Raw genomic sequence first — 22,542 nt, 5'->3', positions numbered from 1 at the left:
TCATTCCGGGCCAGTAGGCCCCTGCCGATATAGGCCGTTTATCTTGGTGCACATTGTGCGTGCCATCTCGTGGTATTCGACGATAAGTTTCCATCTCAAGATTCAAGGTATCATGGTCAGCATAACATCAGATTCAGTGGCGTTCCAGGAAATTATGCCAGCGTCACTCAAAATAAGCTGATCAATTTGACACTAGAACGTTTCTAATTACTTATCTCCCTCTCCGTTCTCAATATTCATCCCATTCAACAAAGCGGCTGCGATTTTCAGTAACACAAGTTCCTGCTGTTGGGTTTGCAACAACCTTACGGGATCGAGTTTGACAACGAGGCTATTGGCGCCAATCGTATTGCTGGGGGTTTCATCTTCAGCCTCTGCTTTTGACAACCAATCAGCCAGATTGGTTTCCTGGCACCTGTCGGATCGTGACGTTGTAGTCTTGTAAATGGGTTTTTCAACGCGCGAGCTTTCCGTGAGAATCTCTGGTGGCTTTGATCCGCTCCATGACTCTGTGATCTGTCTTGAAATGACCGGGCATGTATGGCCTTCAATTATATAGGGCCCAGGTGATCGCTAACCATTCTCAAAAGTCGAGCACCACTGCTCGGCATTAGTCAGGGCACAACTGGCATTCAGACGTCCTAAATACACTTAAAACCGGTATTTTCCGTCTCCCTTCATCACAGGCAAAACCGATGAGTTGTACGCATTGTTAGCTTTCCCGATTGTGCCCGTTTTCAACATCTCGAAATCTTCTAGGGTAGTCCACATATCCCCATCCGCAAACTGTTGTGGCCATGGGATCTTTATCTGTGTCCCGGCGATGGCACCAAATGAAAGGAGGAAGCCCCTCCTTACGGAGTCGCTTGTTAGGAAACCCAAAATAAACGGTTACAGAACAAAGAAGTAAACTCTCATTTGCACCCAGTTTCATAAGCACTTGTTTAGCAGAATTTGAAAACAACTGCGTATGTGATGTTTTATGAATTCTGGATACACCCAAATTGGTGGGCTTTCCACTGTTTTCTGTTGAAGATAATTCCTGCTTCATCAATAAAAGATATCGTAACCTACATTATGTCGAATGCAGTGTGTCAGATGTAGGGTCAACTTATGAAATATTTCATCTTTAAATTTTCTTCTCGAAAAGGCATATCTGGCATAAAAACTGCTAGTGTATGTTGAGAAATTTTTTAAAAATAAAGCAGCTTCACAGAATCTCTCTTCTGAAGATTCAAACCATTCCTTGCAAATTTATACTAACTATGTAATGATGATAGTACCGATGGAGGAGGCACGTGAGTAGTATGTTTTCTTGTAAATTCTCCTTGCGTCTCTTGAAAAGGTAGATCTATTCCAAAATTGGTGGATTTGCTTTGTAGCATTTGCTTGAATTTGATGGACACACAATGAATGTCCAGAAAAGTTCAAAAAGACGCGTCTAAATTGAAAATGAACACTTACTTTTTGTAAACAAGATGCATTAGAGTGTTGCTCCCCTGTCCAGCAGTCTGCAACTGTTCAGTTGACAATAAATTACTCCGGAGTGAAGGCCTTCTTCCTTTCGTTCCCTTTATGCGGCATTAACACTACATAATTGTGGTCGTATAAAACCTAAAGTGCAGGACAAACGCATTTCCCCTTCGTTTCGCGCCAAGTGCGTGTGAATTATCACACCTGAACAAACAGGCGTGCTCACGCTTGTACGGTGCGACTGATCTTCCCGAGAAACGACCCAGCGATGTTCATTGATTTAACTGCTTTTCAGGGTCTCACACACAGACCACCAGGGAATTCATTTCCGGTTGACTGTAGGCAGTTTTGGACTACGCGGAACTCTCAGCCATTATGCTGTTTTTGAACAGTCCTTACTCTGTTCCATGTCCGAATACTTCTACTACCATGTGACGAATTAATGAACAGTTTAAGCAACCTGCCTATGGGTCTCCAATAAAAAATGGGCTTTTTATTATTTACCGCCAGTGTAGGATTTGACGCTAGTTCCATGCTGAAATCCACATAGTCATTCAACGCAGCGTGTTATTAGTAGAAACAGTTGCTTTGTGCTTGTTCAATCATAATGGTTCTGCTATCTGCCTCATGCTAAAAAATCCTCAATGTACAGAGGGTCTACTCCCAATCTTTTCATCTGTATTCTTCCCTGTACATGTTGACCGGTACTAGGAGTGCTGATGGCTCCGTTTTCAATTTTAATTTTTGGAAATCACTCAGTAGTTCAAAATTTGAGTGACGAAGAATTTTTCTTGCTGCCTATTCTTACAATATTGCATTCGACAGTAAAAGACATCTTGTGGTCCGTGCAAAGTTTGTTTTGGGGACGTTCTCCAAACTGTATGTATATCAAAATTAACTTCTCAATGCCTTTCAACATAAATTATTTTACGTTTAGGCAAGTTTATATAAATACTGACTATACGCGAATAATGAACCTATTGGTGATTTTCGGCTATCCGGCGAGAATCTGGCTAGTACGTGAGTTGATGAAACTGATTTCCGCTCATTCTCACAACATCTACCCTGTGAACGTTTTGGCAGTCCTCAAAGTCATGGATATGAACGGTATACAGTGTTTTGTCTTAAATCTTTTATCAAAGGTACTGGAGGCCTCGCAGTTTCTCGTTACTTACGAAATACTCCGTAACTGACGAGTATAATAATTTTGGTTTGTTTGTGTCTAAGCACTTTAAATCAAAACACTGCTAATCGTACACTTGTTACTGTAACTACATTTTTGGCAAGTTTTCAGATATTGAGTTCGCTTTACTATGCTACCAAGACATTTGGATATCCCAGCATTTAAAAGTTCAAAACCAGGGCCGAATTTGTTCAACACCGAGTGCTATATTCTATGATGTCATAAGAGTTTGAATCACCGGTAAACCCAACCAGTCTTCTAGCTGACAATGCTTTGAATAAATGGTCCTGATGAACGGTTTACTACACTGCCTACATTAGCCGATGGCTTGGCTTAATTTATTTGATCACAAAAACACAGAGAGATAAAACACTTATTTTTATTCTACTTTTGACGTTAGGTTGGCAAATATTCCTTTGCTATGGTGCTGGATTGAATGAGATGCAGGAGTGGGTATGTTCTAGGGGTCATCGTCAAACCGATGAGTGTGAGGTGGGTGTTAGATTGAGTCTTCCATCTGAGCAATAAACTACTCATTTTACATGGATAGACCTATCATGTATATGAAAAATTGCAGGCAAGAGTATCAACTTTGTACAGGACAGAACACCAATTCTCAGTACTTAGAGCGCGAATTTGCTTCGATATATCGACATCTGCCTCTTGAATTCAGGTTTGATCAACTTCGAAGTATCCCAGCCGTTGCGTCTCCCCCTGTGTAACGGCAGTTTGATGACAAAAACGTGCTACAGCTGATGGTTTCTTACCATTATCATCAAATTTAGAAAGATGGTAGACCAGGCACAATGTAAACGGTGACGTGCTGAATATTTTGAGTGAATTGTTGCTCAGGGCATACATGTTTGTACGGTGAAACAAGTCGTCACTCTACCTGACTGGTTATCAGATGATGACAGTAGCTTAAGTGTTCCCTATTGGTTCTATCACGATAGATATGAAAAACTAGTTGTTAGAGTGATTTGATTTAACATTCGAGGGCATATTGTTGAATACGCCATCCGTTGCCATGAAAATACGTCACTAGCAATGTTCGTCCATCCATGTACAGGGATTTAGCGGCTGTGGACAAGCAACCAAACGATCAATTTGGATAAGCTGTTTAACTCATGCAACGAATGTATGGATGATTTGCCTACAAAGTACGTCAGGTGAATCGAATTTGGTTTGGCTAAACTCCCCGGAAAGAAATATGACAGGGCATTTGAAATTAAAACGGTGTTAGCATTTTTGGCACTGCATAGTTCGAAATATCCAGCTTGGTAGATAAAAGTCTCAAGTTTATAGCTGGTGAAAGATGTATGTTAGTTAATCGGATCTCATGTCACTGCTGAATGCTGCGCTTGCAGATGCACCAAGTTCTTCACGGCGGATAAGTTTTCCCATGTAATAAGAAGTCTTGTAAAACATACTGTGTCGGGTCGACGATAAATGTGGTAAACTAAATTCCGTTTGTATAGTATTGGACCAAAGATTTGGAAGAACGCGCCCAAAACAACCATTTGTGAAGAGTTTTATGCACCACCACCAAACCATAACATTTCTTCTAGAGTTTCTTTTGTGGAAGTCGAGCTGCTAACAGTTGCTCACAAACGTCGGTAAAAGCAGATAGGAATCGCCNTTCAGATTAAGGCAAAATATCCGCTTTTCATGGACTAACTCCATTATCCTTGAGGCTGAGATCTTGATCTAAAATTTTGTAACGTTGTTTTTAAGATGGAAGCATCTGAGGCAGCATAGGCCTTACTGGCCTGGATTGCAGAAATCACACCACCCATGAAAAAATATATCCGAACTTTTTATTGCTTTCTTCCGGTTAACAAAACCAAACACTAAATTAACCACTTTGTCTTTCTCGACTTTATGGTTTACTTGATCATTTTAATGCAACTTGATGTATCTTAACTATTTTGTTTGACATAATTGTACCAATTTTTAGCCATGTCCGAAAGCAATTCAAGTACACGCGTACTTTCTGGTTCTCAAGCTTTGAAATGCACGTAACTGGATATGGTGATGGATAAGAAAAAGATTCTGCAAAACGTTGTTCTTCTGTATGATTTCGTACCGTTCCGTTGTTTTTACGGTGCGGTCTTGGCACGTAGAACAGTCGGGATAATTTGATGTACAGTGAACCCCAAGGACACAGATTGAGTTGTTATTCATTTTGTAAAGCTCTTTCCCGGTTTTATGGACTGGGGTCATTATACGATAAACAAACCAACACAATATATTCTCCTGCACACTTTTACTTACCGCAACATTGGAACTTTCATTATCAAATGCAGAATGATTGTGCGATTTTAGCTTCATAAACATGCCTGATTTAGCTGAGCCTCAACTAAGAACACATCCCAAAGTGATGCCTCCCCACTTATTCTTTTGGAGACTGCAGTGTCTGCCTGCGTACAGAATCGAAAAAACAGGTGTCGAATGTTTGCTGGCTATGATAAATGATTAATTCTTAAATAATTGGTTATTCAGATCGGACAGTCCGATTTAATCTAACGTAATCGCCGGAATGATATCAGCAAAAAATAGAATAATGCAAAATATCTTTCGTGACACTATCGTAGAGCTATCGTATTTCTCAAGTTCCAATATCTAGCGTAAGTTCATTGAAAAGGCACAAAGGCCGTTATGAGTGCCGAATATTTTACGTCAAAGCTGGGACTTTTCGACAATTCTTTGTTTTTTAGTAGTTTGCATGTGAAGATCATAAATTTTCAAAACGGTACCATTATTTACCATTCCTGTGGTACAGACTGATAGTTAGATAGAAGATGCATATACAAAGACAAATGGCCTCTTGTGTGGAACATTTTTACCCAGGAACGGCTATACTGAACGAGTTTGTTTCCAAACTTCTGCCCTCAGGTCAAACAGGCAAATGTACCCTACTATCAAATTCAGAATCCCGAAAACTTTCTGGAGGTCCTAAAGGCAACTTCGTTTCTGGCCGCTTGGGAAGAACCAGGATTCCGTAAAATAAAAATATCAAAAAGGAGCATATTGTATATCTACATGATTATGTGCAAAAGAAGTTTCACTAATTCATCTTTACAACAGTGTAACATATGAGTTGCGAAATTCTTATGTAAAAAGCTTGGCAAATAATATCATTTGCACTCCTACCGACTTTAAGGCAGTTGATTAATTCTCTCAAAATTACGTCTTCTGTTAATTAATTTTGTGCTGTATGAATGCTCAACAGCAACACGCAACGCAGCCCGTTTTTGTCCAAAATTTTTCAGTTACTGTTTACCAATCGCGGATGTTGTCAAACGAATTTGATAGTTTCCTCTATTAGGGACACATATATCAATGATTGGAATTTTGTATTTATTCCTCATTCCAATTAACAAACTATCTCTAAAAACAAGAGCAAGTGTTCATAATAACTTTAGAGCAACTTTTATATTTCGTCAGGCGAAAAAAGTATTCTGAAAAGAAATAAAGGAGTATACGGTGAAATAAACGCATAGGAGACACGTCCTTAGGTAAGCGTGACGCTAACGAGGCTAGCCAATGCAAAGCGCACATCGGCAAGTTGTGTGAGCACGGTGTACAATCCTGCTTACCAGCACAAGCTGGTATTGTGCCATTGTCTAGTGAACCTGCAAAACGATTCTTCTGTTGTCATTTCACTCCATTCACGAAAAAAGATGCGCTTCTGTAGGCATGTAAGGACACTATCGTATCACTACACAGGTGTTTGAATGGTTTATGCTTGTACCAATTTGCACGAAGTAAAACTAGATCCATAAAGTGGGCCTGCAAATTATTTAACAAATCTGTGTTGACGGATGCTTTGCTGTGTTGAAAGATACTACTTTCCATAACAGCAATGACAAAGGATTTAAGATATCTCAAAGTGTGGTCTCCATTTAACGGCTTTCGTCCGCTTTTATAAAATGGGTTTTGTCTACCAAAATGAAATATCATTTCGACGCTGAAGTGCCATGAATGCTCCTCAGTATCTGCGAACTTCGTCTTTTACCCCCATATATTGCCAACAAAAAGAAATTCTTTCTAGACCATCTGCACCATCACCCCAAATATTTTTTGTCCATTCATGAGATGGTGCTCAGTGATAACTTTGAACTGTGTTCTAGGTACACTTGTTCAGTATACATTATTTTTAAGGCCACGGGATTTTCAGTATTTACTGAACAACCGTGAACTTTACGTACAATTAGGGAAACCTATGAGCGTATGAGATAACTGCCAAGTTATTATTCACAGCCTTGGCATTTCGCTGCTCGCTGCTGCAACAAAAATATACTGTATTGTGATTTATCTTCTTTTTTTCCCAAAAATGTTTCTGTGAAAACATTAGGTTTGGGAGTATTGTCCGTTTATTCCCCCATAGACGACTCAAGTTTGTTCCGTAATGTGACGAAAATAGGTGCGCACGCAGTTTGTAGTTGACAACAAAGTTACTCATGCAGGTACCATAACTCATTAACGACCACGTATTGCGTTAACGACTAACTATTATGTTTGGCAGATACGCTTACTTTCACATGAATTCGGCTTTGAAAAGAGGTTCAGATGAATTCTCATTTAGTGTGGTGCACTTCAACTGAATGTACTGCTCCAGACTGCATGATGTTTTATTTGGTGCCATATTCAAGGCACTGCAGCACACTACCTTAACACACCACTCTTAGTGTTGCTAAAGACTCCTAGACAGTCCTTGACCAGTTCGGCTCTTCCTAGATTTTGAGGTATGAGCATAATTCAGATTCTTTTCAAACCTATGTTTTAACCTATGTTTTAACAAAGAAAGACATCAGGCAGTTTGATGCAGCACATTCAGTTAAAGAAGACTAGTGTAAACGAGAGATTTAGCAGAAATCAGCTGAATCTCCCGTTAGAATTAAATTATGCAGGAACCAGTATCAGTCACATTTTATCTAAGCTGGATTCAAGATAAACCTAAGGTGTGGAGAAGTTCGGAGACTGAAGCCATTTGAATAGTTCCACGCGTGGGGTGCTTAAGAGTTTTCAGCAACCCTATGATTAGTGTATTAACTTCAGAAAACTGTTATTCTCAATAAGCTTTGATCTACTTTTCAAAAGTCGCGTGCGTTTTGTGTAACGTGAATGTACCTGCTGAATGAACCGATGAAGTGACATCATAAAGCTGCGTATCCCTGGTGCGTGCATTTTATTATTGAGGTATATCCAAATAAATCAATCCCATCTCAGACGGAGGTCCAGTGACCACTCACTTGAAGTGGTGCTTAATATCAATGGGAAATTGTCCGAAAGTAGAATAGAATACGACATGTCCCGAAGGTGGAAACTGCGTGAGTAAAAAATGTCTACAGGCTTCTTAAGAATGAGTCTCAGTAACCGGTTGCTATGTGAATGAAGCTTTCTAAAAGTAATTGGAAGTCGGTTGTTTCAACGATCCTGCAATGTTGTGGGATGTAGGTAGCTCGGGTTCGCTGTTTGGTTGTTGGTCTGTTCGCCGAGCTTGGCAGTTGGATTGCAAACGTTTCATCACCAATCGAGGTGACACCAAACTCCACGTGTTTCATACTGTTGTATTTAAATATTCCGTCTTTCGAAAGATGAGAACACTGCACAATCCCATTCCTTCCGATGTACTATTTCCGCCAAACTAACTACACACTTTCGGCAGATTGAATTTTATCAGAGAAGTTTTCAATTATTGGGTTCGAGGAACAAAGAAAAGTTTCACAGTTGTTCAGCTTACAATGAAAATAACCTGTACTTCCTTGAGCTTGTTACAGTGCGTAAAAATTCGTGCTATTTCGGCTTCAGACTGCTTTGCAAGTTGAGCCTATTTTGACATGAGATAAAAATGTGATTCAAAAAATTTATTCTTGTAAATTATTTCTTTCATCCATTTGGCACCCGGGTATTTTATATACTAACATTTTGGCGCTCTCTGATCAAGCAGCAGTAAGGAGTGCTTATCAACTGTACGCCACTGGGCGGGTTAGCAAGAAGCGAGCCAACCCAACTCTCTGTTCAGCCTGCTTCTAGTGCACTAAGTACTTGACACCACTTGAATTTTAAAGAATGGAATAGTTTGTCCTCACACCTTGGCGGTAGGCAAAAGGTAAATGAAGTTTATTTATTTTCACCCAGGGCTACATATAGACTTGTGTCTCACCAGTACATCCTCAAAAGTCCTCCATTATTGGCCCGTCGACTTTAAGTTTTGTAGAGAAATTCGGTCTATTGTGTTATTTACCAGGTTATTATATATCATCAAATCACCAAACAAGTTTAGTTTTACATCCAAATGGAGGCCAATAGTGGTAGCACGTCTGCGGTTTATACTGAATATTAAGTCAACCCTTAAAGAGACCCATGTCAGCACTGTTCAGCAACAAAACAAGTCATATACTCAATATTCCTAATTGCATACGTTTTGATACGCAAAAAAAGGGTGTGAACATTCAGTGGAGAAACAGTTTACCTAATTTGTCTTGATCATATATCCGATACAATTATATTTGTATGCGTATGTTATACATACAAACCTTTGGGCCGAGGAATTTAGAAGATCACGCATGTTGTTTAACGTGAAAATTTTCATCAGGCTGTTCACAAAAAAAATTTGGATACTTGGAATTAATTAATTTAAGGAGACTACCATTGTTGAATTGAACCTCGTTTTATCCTCAAGGCTAGTACATGTTGAAAGGCCTAGAAATAATGCATGGTTATTTCATCCCTATTGAGAACCATCAGCAGCGCATATCCCACGAAACTCCGGTGCTCCGATCTCGTAACTTTTTGGTCCTATATGAAAGTCACAAAAAATCCTCAAACTGTCATAAACCCACAACTTGTTTAGAGGACGGTCTTTACTCGTGATTCTTACTCGAATTTGATTGTTTCAGAGGATTCAACGGTTTATCGCATTTTTCTCTGATATTTCAGAGGTTTACAGACTTAAGTTTATTGTTTCTGCTGCCTAAAAATGGATGAATCTGTAAACATTGCACAATAACTTTCTAGCCAGGTGACTAGTCTACACTGTTCGGTAACTAAAATCAGACGGTCTTTCACAGTTTAGCTAACCAAATCAAACGATCTTGCCAACCGCCTTTTTTTTGCATATTTGACATCAAATGCGGCATTTGTTTTTATGCTCTACTCAGCACATCACGTGATGTGACTGTGTTGAGAGTTTGATTCATATCCACAGCCGATGTGCAGTGGGCATGAAACACTTATAGCTAAAAACACTGACACTCATATAGGTGAGAAAAAGTACAATTTGGTGTACCGTTACTAATTTTCAAGGTTACCAACTACCATATCGAAAGGTGCATGTTTTGGTTCTACAAATAACCCAACATTCTTCTATCTTACTCAGACATGAACGCGGACAATAACCTAGTATTAAGCCGAATAAAATACTAATGCAGGTGCTCACGGGGCTCATTTGTTATAGCTAAATTTTTTTGGGTGGACTTGAATTAAATCCTCCGTTTTACATCCTTTGACTCGCTAATCAGGTAATTCCACTTGCAAGTGGGTTTGGGCGTCGTTAGCACTTCTCAGTTTATGTAAGAACTTGGACCTAAACCTCTCAAATCTGCTAGCTATTCTTCACCAGGGATTAACGCTGAGCCCAACAATCAGTATCAGAAAGATTCTAAACATTCTATATGTATTCCGTTTTCCAAGGCTACGGTTACCTAGAGGATGAATGACTGTCGAGTAAAATGTGTGAATAGACGCGCATAATAAATACACCAATATATATATATATATATATATATATGGTTGAAAGTTTGGCGCATATATTTCAGCTACGTCGTGCATTCCTGATAGTGAACTTCAAATGACATGAACATGAACTGTGAAGGTCAGCACCGTTCACCTTGAGAAGCGAATCTGCACCAAATGTAACTTACGCGGGTCCCAGAATAATATACGTGTGCCATCCTCGTCAGTCTTCAGCATCGAAACCTGGATAGTATTTCAGACATACTGTATCAACTCCTTACTCTGTACTTTACCAGTAAGCTCAATAAATTTTAAAACGCCACTGTTTGCAATGACAGATGCAATCGCAAGGTCGATGCTGCAGTTACCTTTGGTTCGAATAACGCGCGGCTGACGAGGTAGGCAGTGTAGACTGCGTCCTGTTTGTCTTTGATGTTGTGTAATTGCCCGGCTTCTGGTTGCTGTTCCTATCTGACTAGACATCTGGTTGTACATTCACCAGTGAACCGGCAAATGCCGATAGATCTAGGTGTATTTGTGATTTACAATTAAAAATTTGGGATTTATTACACAGCAAAATACATACGAGATAGATTGTAAGAGAAAAAATACTATGTTTCATCGTCAATTTTATACATCGAAAAGCTTTTTTTAACCTGTTTTATTCCAGTAACTCTCGGACAATTTTCCGCGCATATTGCGTTGTTTCTATTGCTGCGCTAAATTTTGGCTGTTTGCACTTACTATAACATTTCAGGTGTCCCAAAGCGGGCACCAGCAAAATAACAATTTGTGATGTGCCTGACCCAGAGTACTCGTATCTCAGTAGCTAGTTGTTGCGTTGGAAAGAATCACTAAATTCTCACCAGATGATTTCATTTTCATACAGTGCACTAGCGTACTGGTCCAAAAATTAAGCGATTCCGCTCGGCTTTTCAGGTCATTTATTACTTAATAAAAATTTTTTAACCATATTTTTATCGTAGCACACTTAGGTCCCAATAGCCGATATAATGTTCCCTTTGAAAACAGTACATTTTCAGATCTCTACAAGTTAAACCAGCCGCCAGAATAAATCTAGAGTCTAAAGCAACATTAAATGCAACTGACCAGTGAGCAAAACGAGCTGGACAACCAGAACATTTTTTCTAAGAACTCCCCCTTAAAACAGAATATTCTGATAAAAACCGTCCAAAAGATTAATACTACTTCTTAACCGAAACCACTTTCATATTTAGAGCAAATTTATCATTTCTTCTATCCTTCGTTTTATTCAACGAATGTTTTGAGTCTAATTAAGCCGAACATTTGCTTCACTTATTTTAATGCACGTTTTGTTGTGTGAGCAAGTGCAGTCCACTGACTGACAGGAAGTAAAGGACACGTTATAGACATTGAAGTTCACGGATATCTTTGTCCCGTAAAGTTAGACCTCTCCTATTCCGAACTAAAGTAGCACTGAATCGTAAAACACGGTGGATAGTTATGTTAAATAAATAGGTTTTGAGTACTTAACTGGCAGTTTTCATGTTGTGTTTTTGGTTATTAAAGTAAGCATGTATATAAGTGCTCCACGAGAATTTGAATCAAACAAAAATGCTTTACGAATACTTCAAAATTGTTAAGTGTCCCTGACGGTCCAGTGCAGCGGTGAGTACAATGCGTATATTCAGCTGACTGATTAAGTGATTAAAGTAAAGTTGGTAGATGACATGGTGCTTTATTTTACTTAAGTTTATCATTATTCATAAGACCACTAAAAGCTGTTCCAGGGAGGTTTTCGCCACGGCATCATCGCGACCTTTCAAATTACTTCTTTTGTCGTTGTTAAGTAAAGCTGACATGTTTTGTTGAGCTGTGAACTAACGAGCACTGAAGTGGCCTGATATGAGGTTGGAAACTGATTGGAAACTGAGGCTTGCTGATGCAAGCGGATACATTTTATTTCAACGTTTCCCCAACCAAATCTAAGATAGTTGATAGTTGATACCCCTAACTTTGGAATAATTTGAAATGGTCCCAAAAACAGCAAACGTTTGGATAACGGCTTATCAAGATTGTGCTGAAATGCCCATTTCACTGGGTTTCACTAGCTTGCGGACGCACAAGCATCGTTGTTGCGGTAAAATGTGGACTGTTTTCGGGTTGCCAGGCAGTTAAAATTATGGGTTTTAATCAATGCAACAGCGCCTTTGAACTGCCTACGGACTCCATCAAAGAAAATACGGACACCTGGGTTTGTCAGCAAAATCGTTGAAAAGACACCGTTTAGGATAAGATGGTTTGGTTATCTTCGTGGATCTGGGATGAAAACATTGAAAATCTGTATTGTTATGCTACGAACCGGCTTACTGCTTGTGCGTTACCTCTAAGTAAGAAGTGAATAGCTGGCGATTTCGTTCATTTGAGCAAATTAATTGCAACCCCGTTGTGCCTCAACATCTGCGGGAAAATATGGTTGGCATTAAATCTGTCAGAACATGCTTTATCATGGGTAACGCGGTTCTGTCTGAACAGTTTGCGCAGTGTTGAAGATTTCTGAAGAAATCTGATCAGCTAATAGTTCAGCATCGTTTTACCTAAAAAGCCTTGCTAACCTGCATCCAATGCTTTCATATTTATGGGAACTCCTACAACGCTGCTCGCGGTTTTTCCAAGAGTCTTTGTCGAGCCTGTGTGTAGTGAATGGGCTTGGTAATCCTAGTGATTGAAAATAAGTGAGTTGTATGTATTAAGTTTGCTATAGTAAAATGCAACTTCATTATTGAAAATCCGAAAGTCCAAACAGGTTTGTTAACTGATACGGTCTTTGAACAAATGGAAGTTTTGACAATTCTGTGACATTCTTCACGATGTGCAACGGAACAGGCTGTATGATACTACGGTAAGCAGTCAAATGTTTGGGTAGGTACGTCTAAAAAACAAACAGCTGGTCGCGTACAAGAAAACGTTTGCAACCTCACATAAAAGTGCCATAAGTGAAACATTGTACTGAGGTGAACCTCAACCAATCACTCATTTAACATCTTATGATATGTTCATTTTTTCACTATGAACAGCGATCTGCATATAAGGTTTCCTTCACGATTGATTCAACGGTTAATATGAGTTCGCCGGAATATCAACACCGCCCTCAGTTAAACATATTTTGTTGGTGGTAACATCATCCTGTCAAATCAGGTGCACTGGTTATTGATTTTTGAATGTGAGTAAGACCAAAAGAAAAATTTGACTTGCATTTAATTACTTATGTATTTATTTATTTACCTGTTTATATATGCTAACTTTTCGTCAAGGTTGGACTTTGGAAAACCGCCTTCAGATTCGAAGGGTGTATATTTTAGAGGCCCAAGTGACAAGTGGTGTTCCCTTTCAACCAGTTTGTAAGCCCTTATTATCTCTTAGCTGCTAAGGAACTAAACTGCCTTGCGTGAATTACGCATATGTTGTTGAAGTTGGGAACCTACGAGTGACTCAGAGGATAAAAACTTGAGTTTCACTCTCATATGATAGTGTATACAGTCGTGGAGCATTTCGGAAACTTTGTTGAAGATTTTGTTTCGTATGAGATATGAGTGCAGTTCTTTCCGGTTTCTAACCCTACGAAATTATGTTTCGTATTATGAGTGCAGTTCTTTCCGGTTTCTAACCCTACGAAATTAAAATAAAATGCTGTCTTGAACCAGTTGCATCGATCACAAACAACGTTTCACTTGGTGAAATTACTTTCAATGCACACTATCACTTTTTTGTGTTCAGATACAGATTGATGACGATTCTGCTCATCGTGTGAAATTCCATTTCCACCACTGTTTATTTTGTCTCTCACGCCAATCAACTCAAGAGGCAAATGGAATTTGGCAGTTCGCAGTTAACATTGGAATGGTGAAGTGCGGACTGTGTAAGGTTTATTTACTCTCCAACCTGTTTGCTTTCGGTGAAAACCTCAGAATTTAGGCCACATTTAGCCAAGCATCAGTGTTCCCTTCTGATGATGATGTCAGTAATACTGATGATAAGAAATGCCACGGAGTTAAATTAATTTCCTAAGGCACCATCATGGTCATCAGAGCGGAAAATGATTTTGCGGCATTTTATGTTTTCTAGTCGGTCTGTGTGTACCCAATGAGAATTTGTACGTGAACAGTAGTTTATCCCACCGTATGTGTGCACGTAATAGAAACAACCCAAAGTCCTGAATGCACACAGACATTTTGTTCCTAGTAGTGCAACAAATTCTGTCAATGGCAGTTATGCCACTCATACTGTGCGCACACAGATTATGACAATAAGCTAGCTTTGAAGCTAGCTGCGCTGCTGCAGATGAGTGTCAGAATCCAATGTAAGCCGAAAAAATAACACCCGAAGATACTCACGAGGAAGGCGGTTTTTAAAGACATAAAGGACGTAATAGAAACAACCCAAAGTTCTGAATGCACACAGACATTTTGTTCCTAGTAGTGCAACAAATTCTGTCAATGGCAGTTATGCCACTCATACCGTGCGCACACAGATTATGACAATAAGCTAGCTTTGAAGCTAGCTGCGCTGCTGCAGATGAGTGTCAGAATCCAATGTAAGCCGAAAAAATAACACCCGAAGATACTCACGAGGAAGGCGGTTTTTAAAGACATAAAGGTCTGCAACCAACAACAGTGTTCGGACACCATATGTCAGTTACTCCAATCTTCAGATAATACCAAAGCTTTTCTTGCCATGTCATTTGAACACACCGACTACAGCTGCCCAACACCAATTCAGTTCTGCTAGACAGACAAGTGAAAATGTTTCAGTAAATGTGTATTTGTTTCTGGAAGTGGATCCTGCTTATTTCAGATTACCAGTAGTAACTCCGCCTTCGACTGGCACCACTCACACGCTGGTGTCCCGTAAATCTGATTCCCCAAAAGCAGGAACGTCCTCTGATAAATTAGTCGCATTAAGTTACTGACGCAAATAAGTTCATTGAAAAATACTGTTTTGTATCACATTTTCCATGTTCTATGGCCTCCCAGACCATTGAGTACCTCTTCGGTAATTGGTTAAAAATGCGTCTGTCACCATGTGTTCCAATTACCGCATCGACGGTCCATTTTGTAAACAGGATGCCTCCGACCGTTGTAAAATTGCTGAAGATCCACTACTTTGAAAAAATAATTTTTAATGCTATTCGACGTTTTTATGAAATCTTTATATTCAGACAAGAGAAACGTACTGTCAAGAGACCGGCAAACTTAGTTGTTGTGATAATATCTTCTAATGCACAACAAAACAACTTTTGCCTTTGAGTATGCATCTTCGTTTGGACAAGGAAGCCTTTTTTACTGAACATCTAGCGTCATGAACAATACTGAAACTGTGTGTTGCCTACAGAAAACGAAATGTTTCCGCAAAACTCCTGTTTAGCTAAATAATATTATACATATATATTGCTCCACAGCCTGCCAATTTAAGTCAGTTTTTCGTTACGCAAGCAGGTACTCTATTCTTCATACACAATGAACGGAGTTGATTTTGTCGGCAGGTTTTGGGATGGTGGAGTTGCTTAGAGACTCCCTTAGAGAGCTCCCATTTTCACTTGTGTTCTTGTACCATCAATGGATTCAGTCTACACTAAAGAGCAAAGAATCATTGCACAGCTGTTAGCAATCATCAGCTGTGCGCACCCTACAAAGTCAGGGAGTTTCGAACCGGTCACCCTCCATCCAGTGTTTGAACTGTTAACCAGTCAGCTTCGAGCAGCTTAACAGCCGTATGTTCAGCTCTCACTAGGGTAAGATGGCACCACTCATCCTTCTTCTTAACTAAGAGAAGTTCTATAAGGCTGGTCTTATCGTGCACAGTGTAATAATGTCATTGTTCAAAACCTTCTTTTAGCATGATAATAAAACCCTTAAGGTCTGCAAGTGGAAAGTACAGACATTCACGAATCAATTTTAAAGGAACAAGACCGAGCAAGCTGCGTGATCCTAAATAGAATAGTCGAATCCTCCCCCTGAATTTTGTCTGATGACTAAGATATCTAAAACATTTCCCTACAAGCATGCTTCACAGAATGGCAAACAATTCCAAGGGCTAAAACAGAGGCGGTGCCAGAAATTTGGTTTGGTTAATCAGAAAATCACCACTCATGCTGTTCGTCCCAACCAAGCATTTAAAATAATCCTGCACAGTAGGAAACTTGAGTAACAAGCTGTCAGTTTAGCGAGCAAGTCCGGTTTACCACTTCAGTTTTACGCACACGACAGTTTTCATAGTGTATGCTTGCCCTGACCTTTGTAGGTGGATCACTAATCGCACGTTTTAAAACCTTTTATATGTAAGCCAACCACAAATGTTTCATAAGACAGCCGACAAAAAATAGATAAAATGATAACCGCAAAATCTTTTGCTTATCAAAAAGCACATGAAAAACTGTAGTTTCGTGACAGTTTTCGATATCACAACTGTTTATTTTATTTATTTACACAGAATCATCTGACTACATTTTCGGTTGTAATTTTGTAATTAATAGTGCATAATAATAACAAGACGGAAGTCTAGAATATTGAGTGTTATTTGGTCAGCTTTAGCGGGCACTTATACCTTTACTACAAAGAAATACCGGACCGGTTGGGTCACGTTTTGTCGTTGTGTTATTTGGTTTTGAGACACTCCTTCAGGTAGGTATCATTCAGTATATTTACAACACCCTAAATAGGCCAAAACTGAAGGACCCCAATTCACCCAAGTTCCTTCGGACTGTACAATTCCGAGAAAACGATGCTGAAACAGACTGAACTTGTGATCACAATAAAATCTTTGACCACCTAAAGTTGAATGATGACTTTAATACTTAACGCAACTTTATTTATCATGCGTAATGTAGGAAAATTCCGGGATAGACTGCAGAATTGCAAGAACATACCAGAAGGTATGAAGGCGTTTTGCTCAGTTTAACTTTACAGACGATTTTGAACTGTCTTTGCCTGTTGCCTGTGTCAGAAAAAGCCATCCGATAAGTAAAACTCTTATAATTTCAACGAGGTATGCAGCAACTTCTTTTGTTCTGTTCTTATCCCTCCTGCTTCTGTCGTCCACATCAGACAGTCTTCACATGGTTATTAAATTAACTTTTTCATACCTTTTCCAGCCGGAAAGCAATCCTTACTGATGACCTTAGAAGATTTTCTGGGATTCCGTGCTTGTTTCCACGTTCGCGCTTGCTCCTGGAGAGACACAACGATGGCTGACTGCGGTGAGTTTTAAATCTGGATAGATAACGCCACTTGCGGGTCCCCTCATGTATGCTTATATCTTTACCTTGTTTGCATATGGAAATATTAATCGTCTAAAAGAGGCTTCCAGTGAAGATTTGGTTTGCGATCAGATAGTTTACAGGTGTCTGTTTGCCTTCAAAATCAACAGAATAGGCCCGTTTTTAACCTCTCCAAATGCCCCGACCGATAGAAATAAGTGACTGACTGACTGCTGTAAATGAACGTCTATGGTTTGAATCGGTCATTACTCTTCCGATCACAGCGATTTCGCCATCTTTTGGATACTAGTTTCTAACATTCTGAGTGTCTCAACTGGCGTAAAAAGGTGTATTTCTTGGATGTTTTTCGTGGAAGTTGTGCAAAATTTCTTATGCGGAGACGGTGTTTTAAGAAGAATGTCATCTGGTGAGTTAATCGAAGTCTTGTCAAGGGCTCAGTTCAATGCAATGAAATATCGCGTACATTCTCATATTGATCAGCACTACATCTTGTCTAAAAATAAAAACAAACGAGTTATTATGGATAACTTTGCACCCGCACGATGATATCGTAGCCTATGCCTTCACTACCGAGTATCAGTGGGCAGTCATGTAATTTGAAGTTTGTCTTGGTCAGCAAGCCTGCTTATGCACTGGTAGATGCTTAAAAGATCGGAAACCCCAACTGGCTGATACGAGAAAAACATCATAATTCTTAACATTATTCAGAGCATCTTAATTAAGTTCACACATTATTCAGGCATTTACTTATCACCAAATTTATTCACATCCTCATTACATAGAGGAACTTGCAAAAAAGCAGGTGTTTCCTTCGCATTCAGTGAGAAATTTTGACAATTTGGTTAGTGCACTGAAAGGTGTGGTCACAAGGAGCCCATGCTATTGCACAATTGCTGGAGCTGCAAGTCAAGTTGACTGTAACACCTCTAAAAACTGCATAATGTTCTTAACAGAATAACAGATTATCTGTAATGTTGTGTTCAAAGTTAAGTTTAAAAGTACCTGGAACCGGAGTGTAGCGTTGCTCTTTTTGTACAAACAACCGACAAGAGCGCCAGGGCAGTGCATAATAGCCCCACTGCACATGGTATTCCAGTAGTCTGCAAAGTCCGTATTTACGTGAAACGTGGTAGATTTGTCTTTGGACATTCCCATGCAAACGATTGATCTTGTCAATGAACCACAATTGTCTCACTTCTCGAGTACCCACGGTCTTCTTAGATGACCGAAGCTTGTATCCGTTTGTTTCAGTCAAACATCGGGGTTCACCGAAAAATGGAGCGTTTAAACAATAGACTTTGTCCTTTGGGCAAAGAGACTGGGAAATTTCCGAAGAGTTGGAGAGTCCCAAATGACAGAATTCCGGCGAACTGACTGATTTTCCAATCACCAGCAAGGCTTGTTCCACAGAACCATTTGGACTGCGCCGCACTCGAAACACCCCATGATCCACTCTGCTCAGGCGTTTGCGGCCCAAAACACTATGTATGACAAAACTGGCTTTCCAGGTTTCTGGTAAACAACATGGTTTACTTATCAACTCCGGGATTTCAACAAGTTCCCTGCGAGAACTTTCATGTCTGCATAGTTTATCCGCGTGAACAATTGTGGAAAAGTCAAGTAGAAACATACAAATCAGTAAAACAGAGCATCTGAACCACCTAAGTTCACCAGAAAACCCACATGTTACTCCAATCATTGTCTACCGGGCGAATGAATTCCACGAGGTAAGCTATTAGAACAAGGAAGTAAGCGCGTTTTAGCGGTACGTTCTGTTTTTGTCAATCGAAAACTACGCTTGAGCCAATCAAAAGAGATCATTATGCTAGAAGAGGCACTCGTGACTATGGTCACAAGCGGCAGTCATCCGCAAATGTGTACTTTTTCTGATTAAGCAACCATTAGCAGCAATTTGCTTCTAGGCTACCAGCACACTCACACGCAGATGTACGAATGGGGAAGCGTCTAATGGGATGTATACGAAGGCACTAAATTAGATGTTGATTGGCAGTGTCCATAGAATCAGTCAGTGGAACGCAACACGTGTGGCTGGAATGTTTTTTGCGAGAGGGAAATATAATTTGGTCAGTAATCCTAACAGCCATCTGACAGCTAGACATCGTTCCATGTGGACCATAACCAAAGTTTTGGGATTTCCGGGACAAACACGCCTCGGACATTGCTAAAGATATTAAACATCATGTCCTGTATAATATGGAAAGTTGAAAGTCAAAACGGGGCACAGTGGAATTAGATGTAAACCTACGGTTTGGTTTTCGTGGGTAACCTTTTCCAAAGATTCCCATGATTGACATTTCAGAGAGTTTTGGTGTACGGTCCACCGATTTTATACCAAACACCTCTAAAACGATGATTACTCAGTCGGTCCCAAGCGTTTTACAACTGATTTCTTAAGTCACGTTTTAAAAATCTTTGAAAAAATCTGTATTACGCGATAGCGTCAAACTGATCCCAAAATTTGTTCACCGAAACTTTGTTTTCGTTAAATTGATCTCAACTCGAAGGTCTCACAAAAACCCCGTTTACTCCGTTGAAATTATAGCAAAAGCACAAGATGTTTGGAGCATTTTATTTGGAGGATTTTGTCCATCCAAGTTAAGTACACTGGATTCCATGAAATGCTCATTTATAAATATCCAAGATCAACTAAGTTAAAAAAGTTGGTATACCGAAGAAAAAACCTACGGGAGATGTTTCTTGTTTTTGTGGTTGGCGTCGCCCAGCTGTGTATGGGTCAATTTTCCATGAGTTTCCAATACACCTTTGGCACATATATCTTGAGGTTGCAAGCGGTACAACCGTATATGTTGTGTGAGAGTGTTGGTGACTCTGGTACACTTATTACCTGTTCATCAAGTGGCCACCAATCTATCCATCAAAAGTGGTTTGCACGTTTTACCACGTCCGATCATGACCGAGGTTTCTGGGTGTTTTAACTGCTGCTGACAAGTCGCTTTACAGGCAGTTGTGAAAGATGTGAAAGGTGATTCCTTCTGAGGAACATCGGTCGACAAATATCTTTCGTTGATGAGATGCTCTTGCCGTACAAAAATATTAGTTGTTTGGAATGTGTCAAAATAGTGGTGACCACAAACCAGTCGTATAGCTCGGCAAGCTACTCAACAGATCATTGATCAGCCGCAAACGCATGCTCAGTCCTTACCACAATGGATTTTTGTCTTCACGCATACATTCAAATACCAAAACTGCTGAGCCTCAGAATCCCTGTTCTGTGAGAAATATTGCCTTCAGTATGCTCCTGCGGAATATGAGGAGTGTAAACCAGTTTTTGCACAGAGGCCTAAGCCAATACCAATCTATTTAACTGCGCGTTACCATTAGGGCTTTACAACTATCGCTGACAAAGCAACGGTAATTTTGCCGCTTCTCCGATGTCTTTTCTCAATGACTCCAGTCTTAAGTATTCCTCGTAAACCAGTAATTAGTAAACAATATGAATGAAACCCTACATAGAAGGATCAGACTACAAGCACACCTCTGGAAGCTGTCACTATGTATTTAAAAATTTAACAACCTTCATGGCTACTGTTTCTGAAAGAGTATTGTTTTCATAAAATTGCAAGATCGAAAATCACTTTAGTGTACTTCGTTTGCATCTTTCAACTAATATAAAAACTTTGTTTAAGAGGAAAACTACACCATATTTCGACCTATCAAAAACCAGCCTAATGGGCCAATCTTTTGTACACGACCTCAACAACGTCTATATGTAGACGTCCAAGTTGCGTCGCGATGAATATATTGTATTTCTTTGGGTGACTTTAATGTGAAGAGATAGTAGCGGACTGTACAATATCTATCTGACTGAGCCCACTTGCGGAACGTACCACTTTCCCCAGTCAGTAGTACGCGGAAATTTTAAAATGTTCGACAGGACTTCGTCAGTTCAGTGAAGTCATTCTAACCTCAAAGCCGAGAAGGACTGCATGACCATCTACCTCATATGAGGAGTAACCAGCAGTATACATCTCATGAATCACCCAGGAAATTCTAACTCGGTTAGGGGTTGAAAATGTGGCGAACGCTCTATTCTTCAGCTACAGCCGGAACTTTGCAAGCATGAATCTCCGGATGATCGTCAGGCCTCGCCTAGTTAAGCTCTTCAGTTGAGCTAGCTAGAGTTCCAACAGAATATAAAAAACATCAAAAGTCCAGTAGTCTGGTTTACATTAAAGTGAAGACTTCCATCCTACGCCGACTGAAGTTATTTAAATCGCTCCTGAGTAAATTTCCATACGTGACCAACATTCCGTTGGACTTAGTGTATGACATGATATCAAAACTTTCAATTCCTCAGTAGATACCGTTTTCGCCCAAAAGCACTGGTTTTAGGCTACGCTGCATTTTTGCCATAGAATGGTGGGTGGCTAACGCGGACTTTATTGACCTTTGCACATCCTTTTAATACGGAACCCGGAATAACTTAATTCAACAAATTTGGGCCAGAAAGTACGAAACCCTCTAAGCCGTTGAAGCAGTGCAGGTGATGTGAGTCTGGTTCTCAGTGAAACCGCTGGTGGTTACACAAGATTTAGACAAACTAAGTGGCCCATCGGCGTGCTCAAGTGGCGGGAGACAACTTTTATTCACATTACAAAATGCAGTGTGTCGTCCAGCTTTTGAATGGCCACATAATTAGTTTTGTTTTGCAGTCAGTCAGTTTCTTCTTTACAAAGGTTACCCTGTTTAGACGAAACATCATTTGCTGTCGCAGCTGCACAGTTTTCTCAGTATAAACACGTCAAAATCCAGTTTTTACATATCTTCATTTTGACATTTAACTAGTTTTTTCAGCGGCCAAACGCAGATGAAATAAACAGCCCATGTGAGCAGCGTGTTATAACAC

At 39.8% G+C, this 22,542-nt stretch overlaps 2 protein-coding genes across 2 annotated transcripts in view; one reads left to right on the top strand and one right to left on the bottom strand.

Moving 5' to 3' along the window:
- T265_15180 (hypothetical protein) overlaps nt 1-22,542 on the top strand; it is a gene marked incomplete at both ends in the record, with an annotated part of 60,607 nt that overhangs the window by 4,720 nt on the left and 33,345 nt on the right. Inside the window, one exon of the mRNA XM_009176942.1 lies at nt 3,057-3,109. Within this exon, the coding sequence (XP_009175206.1) occupies nt 3,057-3,109 (53 nt within the window). The remainder of the gene's footprint in view (nt 1-3,056; nt 3,110-22,542) is intronic.
- T265_10543 (hypothetical protein) overlaps nt 1-22,542 on the bottom strand; it is a gene marked incomplete at both ends in the record, with an annotated part of 36,735 nt that overhangs the window by 4,755 nt on the left and 9,438 nt on the right. Inside the window, 3 exons of the mRNA XM_009176944.1 lie at nt 310-516; nt 6,077-6,117; nt 18,657-19,166. Of these exons, the coding sequence (XP_009175208.1) occupies nt 310-516; nt 6,077-6,117; nt 18,657-19,166 (758 nt within the window). The remainder of the gene's footprint in view (nt 1-309; nt 517-6,076; nt 6,118-18,656; nt 19,167-22,542) is intronic.

The sequence above is a fragment of the Opisthorchis viverrini genome (assembly GCF_000715545.1).
Source record: "Opisthorchis viverrini unplaced genomic scaffold opera_v5_385, whole genome shotgun sequence".
Lineage (NCBI taxonomy): Eukaryota > Metazoa > Platyhelminthes > Trematoda > Opisthorchiida > Opisthorchiidae > Opisthorchis > Opisthorchis viverrini.
The sequence above is the reverse complement of the archived record's forward strand: the minus strand, read 5'-3'. Positions and strand labels throughout refer to the sequence as shown.